Source organism: Thalassophryne amazonica, chromosome 1 (assembly GCF_902500255.1).
Source record: "Thalassophryne amazonica chromosome 1, fThaAma1.1, whole genome shotgun sequence".
Classification (NCBI taxonomy): Eukaryota; Metazoa; Chordata; class Actinopteri; order Batrachoidiformes; family Batrachoididae; genus Thalassophryne; species Thalassophryne amazonica.
The window spans coordinates 165,429,959-165,443,058 of record NC_047103.1 but is presented as its reverse complement, the minus strand read 5'-3'; the positions used below and the strand labels follow the sequence as shown (position 1 = coordinate 165,443,058).

Genomic DNA, 13,100 nt, shown 5'->3' with positions numbered 1-13,100 from the left:
TCAATAAATTCAGCTGGTTTTCGGTAAAAATTTTAACGGCTGATGAGAGATTTTGGTCTGGTAGTGTCGCTTTAAGGACGGTCCACAGCGCCTGATGGCGATCTGCGCTTCGAGGCGGCAGCGTCTCGCCGTTTCAAGTTGAAAACTTCCACATTTCAGGCTCTGTTGACGCAGTAAGTCGTCAGAGAACAGAGAACTTTCAGAAGAAGTCGGCATGAGGAGTTTATTCGGACATTCCATTGTTAACGGTCATTTTGTAATGAAAGAACGTGCGGGCAGAGTCGCATGTCGGGCTGGACCCGACCGCGGGGGGTCGCGGCAGGAAAAACACCTCCGTTGGAAATCTTAACGGGCAAGTTGGAACATGCCCAAGCTGTTAAACAATTTCTCAGTTACTCACTTGTTGAAAGCCATTAAAAGCCGCCTGAATTCTACAAATGGTTTTCAACACGGAGGTGTTTTTCCTGTCGCGGCGCACACAGATTTGCCGAGTCGTCACGGAAACAACTCGGCGAATTTGCGCGTACGTCTTTCATTAAAAAAATGTCCTTAAACAGTGGAATGTCCGCATAAATTCCTCATGCCGGCCTCTTCTGAATCTTCTCTGTTCTCTCACGATGTCCTGGGTGAATTAAGCCTTAAATTAGGATGTTTTCAGCTTGAAACAGGCCGACGACAGCGCCTGGAAGCGCTGCAGGACGTCCCGCTCCGTGGGAAGTCCTTACACCAACAGAAACACCCCATAATCTCTCATCAGCCGTTAAACTTTTCACAGAAAACCAGCTTAATTTCTCGAATAGTGTCCACTCGGATATTCCTCACAGGTCCAGAAAAAATTTTGATAAAGCAACGCGCTCCGTCTCGAGCAGCGTGTGAAACAAAGGAATTCAGCCGAGAGGGCGGGAACACATCTCACTCAAGGCCTGCCCACAGGGAAATGATGTCACCGACACGCGTGAAAAAACTCACGCATGCGCACGAGGGTTCAAGCATGATTGGTGGAATCGCATGTCATTCAAATCCATATAGTTAAAAAAAAATAATAAAAGGGTCGGTTTATTATCTAAGAGACCTCGTATACGGGAAATTTTTGTCTATATCTGCACTTGCGTGAATGACTTATCAGTCCAATGCACGAGTGACAATATCTGCTGTATTTGTTGCACGTGTACTGTGATGCCTGCTCAGGCTGCCGCTGTTGCTCCTTCCTCCTAGCTTATTGCTCAGCAAGGCCTTGGTTCCTCTCCTGCTCAGCCCTCTGCACAGCTGGACACCAGGACCATGCAGCGCCAGGCTGCACGGTCCTCTGCACACTGCTCCAAGATGTTGCAGGTGTGGTCGACCAGCCAAACAGTAGAGTTTTAGGAATGCAGCCCGGATCCATTCTCCTGATGTGGCCAACCCAACGAAGACACCTTTCACCAAGAATGGTGAACATGCTGCTCATGTTGGCGTGTTCCAAGACCTCTGTGTTGGGCACCTTGTCCTGCCATCTGATGTGCAGAATTTGTCTAAGGCACCTCAGATGGTAGCTGCTGAGCTTTAACATGTTAAATAAACATGTTAATTTTTGCTGTAAAGGTTGACATTTTAACATGGGTGTCTATGGGGATTGATTCACTCTTGGAGCCAACCTCAAGAGGTCATTCAAGGAACTGCAGGTTTTTGGCATTTACTTTTTGGTGTTTCATTTGTCAGCAGGATGGGTTTGGAGTTGACAGAGATGTTATTCTTTCTTGGTTAAATTCTTCCTTACCTGATCACCTGATCAGCCCAAGACAAATAGACAGAAGTATCAGGCAGTTGCAGGACAAAACTGGTGGGGGTTTTTTAATACCCATGGGCTAATTTATTTATACAAAGAAAGTGCTATTACCCTTAATCCCTGAGCTAAGCACACATTTCATCTGACCTCTGATCTTTCTCTCTGCCGCTGCTGAAGCACCGTTACTCTATGAGCATAACAAACAGTTTATTGATCGGCAGATGTCGTCACTAATGTGCTTTCCGCTTCGATCACAGCTGCAGCCGCCTGTTCCACACAACCTGTGCGGATTCCCAGCTGAGCCCCCTCGCACACAAACCCCCTCCTCCCACAAACGCAGAGTGGGGCCCCCTTTCTGTCAGGCACCCTCTTCAACCCTGCTTTTCCTCCAAGGTGTGGAAGGGTCACACACAAACACCATCTGCTATAGCTGGCATAAAGTGGCAGGTGAGGACAGCTTCAGGCCATACGACCCAACGCCAGCCAGCCGTGGCACGTTCAGTGACCCACCGAAAACAAGGTCAAATGAACAATCAGGGGAATATCTGTAATTTAATCTACATTGTTTTAATCCAACGGTAATATTACACAATCATGGTGCTATGACACACCAGTTAGTGAGAAAGAGGTGATGCAAAATCAGTCCGCCATCGTGCAGTGTCCATGTGTCCCTCCCACATCTGTCTCTGTAAAACCATTCAACACACATGTCACCAGCACAGCTGTGACCACACTGGGAACAGAGTAACACACATTTTATTTGTGTTGTCAAATGCAGACTTGCAGCACTTCAGTCAAGGACTCAGCCTGAGTCTGACTTGAGTTGTGACTTGACTTGGACTTGAGCAATGAGGACTCAGACTTGAACTCATACTTGAGGACTGATTGCATTCAGACTCAGATGTTATAAATGGGATTCAGCTGGGACTCAGACTCTTCCTTAGTAGCACTGACTCTAAGTTGGACTCTTCCCTGGTGGCTGTGAGTCTAACTTGGACTCTTCCCTGGTGGCTTAGAGTGTGACATGAATGCTTCCTTAGTGGCACTGACTAACTTGGACTCTTCCTTCATGGCTTAGACTGACGTGGACATTTCTTTAGTGACATTGACTAACTGGAACTCTTCCTTAATGGCTTTGACTCTGACTCAGACTTGAGTATTGGTTGCATTCAGACTCAGACGATGTAATGGGGGATTCAACTAGGACTCAACTTGGACTCTTCCTTAGTGGCTTAGACTGACATGGAGGCTTCTTTAGTGGCATTGACTCTAACTGGAACTCTTCCTTAGTGGCTTAGACTCTGACATGGACATTTCTTTAGTGGCATTGGCACTGGAACTCTTCTTTAGTGGCACCGACTCTAACTGGAACGCTTCCTTAATGGCTTTGACTGACTCTTCCATAGTGGCTTTGACTCTGACTCAGACTTGAGTATTGGTTGCATTCAGACTCAGGATGTAATGGGGGATTCAACTAGGACTCAACTTGAACTCTTCCTTAGTGGCTTAGACTCTGACATGGACATTTCTTTAGTGGCATTGGCACTGGAACTCTTCTTTAGTGGCACCAACTCTAACTGGAACGCTTCCTTAATGGCTTTGACTGACTCTTCCATAGTGGCTTTGACTCTGACTCAGACTTGAGTATTGGTTGCATTCAGACTCAGGATGTAATGGGGGATTCAACTAGGACTCAACTTGAACTCTTCCTTAGTGGCTTAGACTCTGACATGGACATTTCTTTAGTGGCATTGGCACTGGAACTCTTCTTTAGTGGCACCGACTCTAACTGGAACACTTCCTTAATGGCTTTGACTGACTCTTCCATAGTGGCTTTGACTCTGACTCAGACTTGAGTATTGGTTGCATTCAGACTCAGGATGTAATGGGGGATTCAACTAGGACTCAACTTGAACTCTTCCTTAGTGGCTTAGACTCTGACATGGACATTTCTTTAGTGGCATTGGCACTGGAACTCTTCTTTAGTGGCACCGACTCTAACTGGAACTCTTCCTTAATGGCTTTGACTGACTCAGACTTGAGGATTGGTTGCATTCAGACTCAGACATTGTAATGGGGGATTCAACTAGGACTCAACTCAGACTCTTCCTTCGTGGCTTTGACTGTAATTTGCAGAGGTGGGATGAAGTCACTGTCAAGTCATTCTCAACTCATCCATCTGCAAATCCCAAGTCAAGTCAGCTTGCAAACAATTGGTGATCATTATGACTTGAGACTTACTGATTCATGACTTGAGAGTGACTTCGTCCCACCTCTGCTAACTTGGACACTTCATTAGTGGCTTTGGCTCTGGCTCTTCCTTAGTGGCTTTGGCTCTGACTAAAACTCTTCCTAAGTGGCCTCAATAAGCACATATCAGCAGAACATATTATCTGCTTGCAAACATGTTCAACAAGCTTGTTTTTGAGCATGCTGCAGGAGTGAGTGAACGGGGCAACTTGTCTTACTAAGATAAAATTTATTTATCACGAAGGAAATGATTTTGCCAGACTACCAAAACAGTAAATTACAAATTTTGCTACATATTTTTCCACTGCTTTGTGTTACACCTGATTGCAAATAATACCACTCCACAGAAGAAAGTTTTAATGGATGCTAGACAATAAGATGGGTGCAATTTACGTCCGTAGTGCAAACGTCAGTGGAACAGTGGCTTTTGGTTTGTTGCTGACAAACATTTTGTCCAAAGTTGATTTGCACACAATGACCCAGATTACTCAAATCCAGACAAAACTTCACTTCCTTGTAGTAACATTTGGCTTGCAAAATGCTAATGTAACCAATGGGACTGAATGGAATTTCATACTTAAACAAGTAATGAATGAACTGGTAACCCAGGTCAGTATCCTACTGTATGTTACGGCTCATGGTGAAAAATCTGGATTTGCTTCATCTGATGTTGACACTGTGCCATGGAGCTTTTGTTCCTGTCTGTCAAGGATGTGGGCACACTGAATAGAAGAAGCAGGAAAGCCCAGCCAGCATCCCACTGGGGCTTTGTGCTCCATCGAGCAATGACGCTGCAACTGAGCGAGAGTTGGTGTACTCATTTTAGCATACAGCAGATGCGTTTGACAGACATAAAAAAAAAAAAATTACAATAAAAGCCACACTAAAAAATGTCAAAGCGAAAAGGGGCCTCAGACAATGTGCACACCTACAAAGGCGAAACAGTCTGGAGGCCTCATTTATCAAACTGTGCATAGAAAAGAGTCATATGAACAAAAAAAAAATCTGTATTAACTAAATGGGCTCACGCCCATTGTGTGCACATCAGTGAGTATCTGCTGGTGAAAAATCCTACGTCTTCTAAAACATATGCCCGTGCACCTTCATGGCCGTTTGCATTCAGACACCCTCAATTAACCATATACAGTCACAAAACATTCATTTAAAACCCACGTGTTACTTGTGTTTCTCATCGAAATAACAGATAAGAGAACAAAGAAAAGAAACTTGAATTTAGTCCTTGAATTTTGTCACAGCAGTGAGATGACAAAAAATAAATGCAGCGTGTGACATATAGATGGTGACGACAAGTCTACAAGTACTTTTAAACAAAACCTAACAACCACTCAACCATGGTGTCAAGTTGTTTATTAATTTACACATCACAGTCATTTGTGGACTTAAATTTAAACAACTGAAATAAGCTCACCACAAGAACCAGCAAAAAACTTTCCAATTAACAGAAGTAGTAGACAATTATTTTTTGCTACAGTTGTCTCAGAATCTGTTGCACTCCTGACTTGCCATTGTGCTGCTGTCTTACAAATATAAAATTATCCCACTGAAATTTCAGCAGCAAAATAACATTTTAAATAGAAAATGGCAGGAGGAAACCTACTTGCCTCATGTCTTGTAGTAGTAGCAGGCAGAGATCGAGGTACTTGTTGCTGAGGTCCAATGTTTCTGCTGAGTTTACAAAAGTCAGATGTAGAGTCAGTTTCAGGCGTGCTGCTGTGGTCCAAATTGACACATGCACAGTGAAGGCATGGTGGACCAATTGTTAGGGGAGACCGTTTAGTCTGCAACCCCGGTATCAGGTTTGGTTGACAGGACAGGCAGGATGCAAATGCAGGATGCAGGAACATAGCTTAGTAGCATAAAATTGTTTACTTGATTATCAGGCTGAGGTTGGTACACAGAATAGCAGTCCACACAGAGCAACATGATCAAGAGCATCAGGCTAAAGGCGTGGTCGAGGTACACAAGCAGGTTGTCAAAAAACACAATGATGCAATCAGAGCAAGGCAAAAAATACAATAAGAAGGCTGGAAAGAGGCACTAGACACATCGATCTGGCAAAGGACAAAGGCAAACTGTGAGGCTTATTAAGCACCCAGGTGATTAACTGCAAATCAAGAACAGGTGTGTGGAGAAGCTCCCAGAACCGGGGTGTGGCCAGACAGACAGAAACACCCACCACCAAGACCCAAGAGAGGGAGACAAGAGAAGCAGGACAGAGAACAACCAACCAAAAAGACAGAGCAAGAGACAGACAGAACCCAAAACACCAAAAACCTGACACCTGGCACCAACAAGCCTCAGGCCTTATATAGGACCTTTTTTATCTAAAGAAAATATCTGAGGCAAAATGGTGTCAACAGAAAAGTAAGAAGTCAGGTAGTTCAATGAGATTGGTGTTGGGCTACCACTATATGACCTGGGTTGGATTCCCAGTCTTGCTGCCAGTTTCTGATCTTGGATGAGAATGTTCATCTGTATTTTCCCAGTCAACCCAGCTGTAAATGGGTACCAGCCTTGGCTGGGGAAGCAACTTGTGATGGACTGGTGTCCCATCCAGGTGAGTTGGATTGGTCTTATTTCTTCAGCTAAAGAAAATGGAAATGGAAATACGGAGAACATTTTACAATGCTGCACACTAGCAAGCAGACCCAGCGGAGCCCCAAAGATGCTACTGCTAATTTCATTGCAATCCAAAGTGGCCACAAAGAATGAAGTAAAAGTTCTAACAGAGAGGAACTCCTGTTGTATTCATAGAATACAGGACTGCAGCAAGTAGTCTGGTTCAAAAACAAGCCATAACTGTCCAATCTGTTGACTTCACCAGTGTGAAGCTGCACTATCATACGGTGCAATGACAGGCATGAATGCAGGGGGTCACTGGGTCATCAAATCAGGATGCAAAGAACTAGAAGAATGTAAGAACTTCTTTTTCTCCTCCTGATGGATTGATGGGGCCCATATTCTGAGCGGTGGCAATCTGGTGAAAGGAGACATGCATCACATCATGACATGCTGCCTAGTAAGGGGAAGGAGGCGTATGCTTAATGTGGATTCTGTGTTTTAGATGAACAAAAGCCTTTTTGAGGTAATTTATCACTGTCATGGGTCCAAATCTGCAACTGAGCGGAAGAAGGCAAAACAAGTCTTAGCTGGTGCCATGTTGTTCCCACAAACTGTGTGTTTCAAATGGCACCATGGTGCCAGTTCAGTGTGAACTGGTGTGTTTGCTTAGGATGTCAAACTGGCAGTCCAGGGGCCAGATGAGGCGTTGGTCTGCAAGCTGCAGCTTGTTTCACTGAATACAACAGCAGGCTATTTTTTCTTCTGTATGTGAAGGTTTGAAATCTGTGCTCTCTTCTGCAGGGTACTTCAGCAAATGTGCTTTTTTAGACAAACTCTGGAGTGCTTTTTTTTAAGGTTATGATATTTGATTCTCATTTCATGAAGGGATGTGTCAAAATAGGTAGCTCACTGAACAGGACTGTGTGTATTTCTGACACAGGAACCACAAAGGCCATTGGGAAACCTCTAAATAATTATAAAGTCAAGGGTCAGATGAGGTATTTGTAAATGTTACATGCTGGTTCTTGTGGAAATTTTGTTAAAGTTGTGTGGATAAATAATTGTAGCATTAAAATGCAGACAAGTACCATTCAGCACCACACAGTAAGAGTAAACTGTATCAAAGACTATGATATCAGCCTGTTGATGAGATGAGTGCACGCTATTCACCACTGTGCCACCTGTTGTTGTAAATGTATGACATCAGACAAGTCTAGTCTGTGATAATAAGGCACTCCAAAATTTTTCAGATGTTTTTGAGAACAAATATTGTCTTCTATTTGGGCCTAGTTTTCGTTTACAAAGCAAATTAAAAAAAGAGAGATCTATGCAAAAGCCAGTAGACCAATAGTAAACCAGTAGAGCCCACTGAATTTCTCCTGTAGAGTCGGGGTCAGGTATTCAGGGATTAGGGCCCCTTCACACATAGTATGAATATGTACAACTCAGGGCAACTCCCATCGGAACAGCTCGTATGAGCGCACCACGAAACATCACACCGACGGGCATGCGTGCACGATGCCAGTGTGATGGTTCACGCACGCAGGAACACAGTGCCAGCAGCTGCGCGATGTGTAACCACATCGTGCAGCTGCTGTGAAGAAAATAAATAAATTTTTTTAAAAATACATGTTGCAACGGTTTCATGCATGTGGGGACACTGCGAGCAGCAGTGCAATGTGTAACCACATCGCGCAGCTAATGTGAAAAAAAAATATGTCACTCATGGGATTCCAACCCACGCTTTCCAAAAGCTCTGATTGCCAGTCAGAAACTTTACCACTGAGCTACCATCGCTGGCCTGTGAAAGGTGCAGGAAACTGCCTGATATCAGGAAGGACATGGACATATTTAAAAAAAAAATAAAACCACACACCATATAAAATCATCGCATTATATTGAATCCCTCTTATCAAGCGGACAATACAAATATGATCTGTCTGTTCCGCTGTAGATGACCCATGGTAACAGACGTACATTCATGAAATAACATGAATGAGAAGCACTTCGCTTGTCTCATCATGTTCACATCTGCTGGCATGTGTCCTGTCGGCCCTCTGCAGGACTGACACCACATCATGTGGAACAGAGCTCACATGGGTGACATGACAGTCAGATCGCCCACTGCATGTTATGATCTGACAGTCCATTTCAATCTGGGGGCAGCCTGACAATGGGCTGCAGCGTGAGCCCACTCACTGCAGCCTGTCGCAACAGCAATATATGTTTTTATTTACATCCTTGTGATGACAGCAAGCAGACACACGCGCGTCATAGTGGGCAGTTGTTAGTCCATGTCTGTCCAAACACAGTACGTGCTGTCCAGCTGGGATGTCCAGAACAACAGATCTCCACAGCTGCTTCTATCAGCGGCCACACCTGTCAATTCATCGCACAGACTAAAGCCACAGTCGTGGGGCACTTAGACAAATTTCACTGCCAGCATGACAGTAACTGTCTGCTGACTGTTGTCGTGTTAATAGTACGAATGGCCACACATTTTCCAAGTGGCATGCGAGCGGCGTTAGATGTTTGTGTGTGTCACCTGAAATTTGGCCGACACCTGCCATGAGAGGGTTCAATGGGCTCGCACAGCGCACACTCTGTCTTTCAGCCACTGGTGTGTGCAAATAGTTGTTGCAACAGGTGTACAAGGCAGATGCAAATTTACACGTTTTGTACACGATTCCTGCTTCATGTGCACTTTATGTGCAAATCGACCAAATTCGCACTATGTGTGAAGTGGCCTTTAAGGTCAGCACCATTTGACAAAAAGATGGGATGGCTTTGAGATGAGTTTTCACCTTGATACAAATTTTCCCCAGAAAAAGTCAGTGAAGGTTGGCACCCTATGAATTTTTACAAGAGTGGTGTGAAATGCATTTATATCCCAAATGCCTTACATCCTGTACAATCTGGTTCTTGTGCTGTGAAATCAATGGACAGATGCAAGCACACGTGGACAGAGTCCATTTCTGGAGCTCCCACACTGTGGCTGTGGCCAATAAAAGGACACAAAGCAGAAAATCATATCAGAGAGAACGTTTTATGACAGAGTAAGCTAAACTTTCAAGTAATAAAAATCATGGTATTGTGTACAAGTAAATATATTTGACAGTTGAAGAACCCAGCCATTGGTGTTGCACAATCTGGAGCACTCAGTGTCAGCAGGGTTACATTCGGAAGGGTGCCGGCATAAAATCTGAGCCAAATCAAATATGATGTTCATCAATCAATTAGCATATGAGAGGGACAGTGCACAATTAGGGTTTGGAGACAAAGTGAGAGAGGAAAGATTAAGACAGTCTGGGCATGTGAAGAGGAGGAATGGGGGATATATACAGAGGAGGATGCTGAGAATGGACCCACCAGGCAGTACAGTAGAAGAGGAAGGCTAAATAGGAATGGATGTGGAGCACAAATGGCAACAAACACATAACCTACTTCACAGAGGTAATAATATCTAAACTTATCCTTTTTCAGTATATTTTCATTCTTCAAATAAGAGTCTTATGTCTACACTGTAACTATAATGTACCTACAGTGATGTATGCCCAGTAAAAATCCCACAGACACAAGACATGAATTAAATGAAGGAATATTTCAATTTTATCATTAAAGCAAAGAGTTCTGACATAATCTGTAATACCATTGCATTCATTTGGAAGCATTAAATACTTATGTCACTTTTTTTGACTGGGTCTTCTTCTGCTCTTGTGGGTTAGGCTGTGAAGACATTTTCATCATTCTAAATGACCATTAGGTCAGTCTGGTGTCAGATGACACCCCTATCTTATAAAGAATATGTGCTGACATAGACCAAAGGGTCATTCCTTTACACATCACTTCCTTTATTCAGGGGCAGCCCTGGCCTGGTAAAGGGGATGATCAGTGGTCATCCATCCCCCCAGGCACCCAAACTGAGACCCCTGTCCCCCTGTGATCAACCCCAGCCCCTTTCTGCTCATTCAGGGGGAAAATTACTTTGAGCTGAGGGGCTACAGCTCCATTGAGATGGAGAGAGGGTCGTATAAAAGAGGGTGAAGTTTAAAAATTGTCTCTCTTTTCTCAAAGGGTGGTGCATCACTGGAAAGGCGAGACTGGTAGGAACAAGGGGACAAGGTCATTGGATTGGCATCTCCATAAGCTCTTCATTTCCATTGTTTGTGCAAATTCACTGCAATGGACATCCATGAGAAATACTCCCAATTAACCCCACATTGGCTTCAGAGTCTATCTATTGTCCGACACGTTTAGTGTGCTTCCAGCACAAAAAGCATTTCTCAAGAACAGCGTACAAAGCCTGTCTTGTGATCAAAACCAAACAACATTGTTCTGCTGCCGCTGGTTGGGAATGGATTGCAGGCAGCTGCTGATATCCTTCAGTCATACAACATCTGCCAAAAACGAATTCAGAATTTCTTACCTTCTGACATTTCTGCGCTCCTCCTCAAGCTGTTTCAGAAGCTCATCAATGCATTTGTTGGCATCCATGTATTCCTACCATGAAGAGATGAGAAAAGACAAAGTAGACCCTGAATATAGAGTAGGTTAACTGGAACCACAGCTTCATTTTATTCTTGACAATTTGGACATCAAAATAGCAGCAATGAGTCGGCCAGGTTTTCCTCAACTTTGAAATATCTTGGATCAGCCTCCCTGAGTTGCTTGTGTTCTTGATGATAAGTTTGAGCTAAAATATACAGACTTGTGTGTTTCATTACTGAGAATCCCACAAACTGTACCAGGCCAAGGAAATGCCCATGCCACACCTGGCTCTGGCAGAAGATACATGGTCACTACTGGGAGATGAGGTCTGTCTGGGCCATTATGGAAGCAGCGCTCAGCAACAGGGCATGCACCAAGACCTTGTCCTGACTTTTTCGTACATCTAACTAAACCTGTACATTCAGCCCAACCCTACCCTTCACTGTTACCATAACCTCAACTGGAATTACACTAAAACCAGCAGATCTAGGTTATTCTGCATTTTCCAAGGATCTCCTACTTCTCAGCATGTTGCACTTGTGATGGCTGCACCTCATGTGCTGGTCTATTAATGCTAAAAGGTTTCAACAAAACATCACTGTTTTGATAGCACTCAGTGATACTGGGTTAAAATGCATCTATTTGTCAAGGGAAATAACAAGACTAGAAGCTGGGTCAAACTCCAGCTGATCTTGGAGTAGGACTGAGCAACAGGGTCATCCTACCAGAAGAACAACTTTCAAGTCAAGACAGAGCATTGCAGGGAGAAGTAGATGCAACTGAGTGGAAAGTGGCCTTGTCTTTAAATCACTAAATGGTAAGGAAAGCTGATAAAAGTTTGAATCCAGATCTGGACTGAGGCATTTTTGGAGTAGGGCAGTCTACCAGACCATTGTCTTTCAACTCCATTTATTTGCTTATTTGTGTGTTTGCTTGTTTCTTTGCTTGTACTTCCATAACCAGTAGTATTCATAATAGGTGCTTTTAAAATCAGTAAATCAATATTTCAACGTTACCCAATACCTATAGTGTTCAAAGGTAAATCATATCATCTCTGACATAGAAGCACGTGACATGATGAATACCAAGATGTTAGCATTCTTAGTTTTTGGAATTGTTGTGTTTGAGCAGATGTAAAGACAATGACTGATTAATGGCATACAACCCCTGGCAATAATTATGGAATCACCGGCCTCAGAGGATGTTCATTCAGTTGTTTAATTTTGTAGAAAAAAAAGCAGATCACAGACATAACACAAAACTAAAGCAACTTTCAACTAAGGCAACTTTCTGGCTTTAAGAAACACTATAAGAAATCAAGAAAAAAAAATTGTGGCCGTCAGTAACAGTTACTTTTTTAGACCAAGCAGAGGGAAAAAAATATGAACTCACTCAATTCTGAGGAATAAATTATGGAATCACCCTGTACATTTTCATCCCCAAAACTAACACCTGCATCAAATCAGATCTGCTCGTTAGTCTGCATCTAAAAAGGAGTGATCACACCTTGGAGAGCTGTTGTACCAAGTGGACTGACATGAATCATGGCTCCAACATGAGAGATGTCAATTGAAACAAAGGAGAGGATTATCAAACTCTTAAAAGAGGGTAAATCATCACGCAATGTTGCAAAAGATGTTGGTTGTTCACAGTCAACTGTGTCTAAATTTTGGACCAAATACAAACAACATGGGAAGGTTGTTAAAGGCAAACATACTGGTAGACCAAGGAAGACATCAAAGTGTCAAGACAGAAAACTTAAAGCAATAAGTCTCAAAAATCGAAAATGCACAACAAAACAAATGAGGAACGAATGGGAGGAAACTGGAGTCAACGTCTGTGACCAAACTGTAAGAAACCGCCTAAAGGAAATGGGATTTACATACAGAAAAGCTAAATGAAAGCCATCATTAACACCTAAACAGAAAAAAACAAGGTTACAATGGGCTAAGGAAAAGCAATCATGGACTGTGGATGACTGGATGAAAGTCATATTCAGTGATGAATATCGAAT

At 43.3% G+C, this 13,100-nt stretch overlaps 1 protein-coding gene across 4 annotated transcripts in view; it reads right to left on the bottom strand.

The window, feature by feature from the left end:
* The window catches only part of LOC117517618 (nck-associated protein 5-like), a 372,045-nt gene that overhangs the window by 248,279 nt on the left and 110,666 nt on the right, over positions 1-13,100 (bottom strand). For all 4 annotated transcript variants that reach the window (XM_034178739.1, XM_034178714.1, XM_034178721.1 and 1 more), the window contains exon 2: positions 11,025-11,098. In XM_034178739.1, the coding sequence (XP_034034630.1) occupies positions 11,025-11,098 (74 nt within the window). The remainder of the gene's footprint in view (positions 1-11,024; positions 11,099-13,100) is intronic.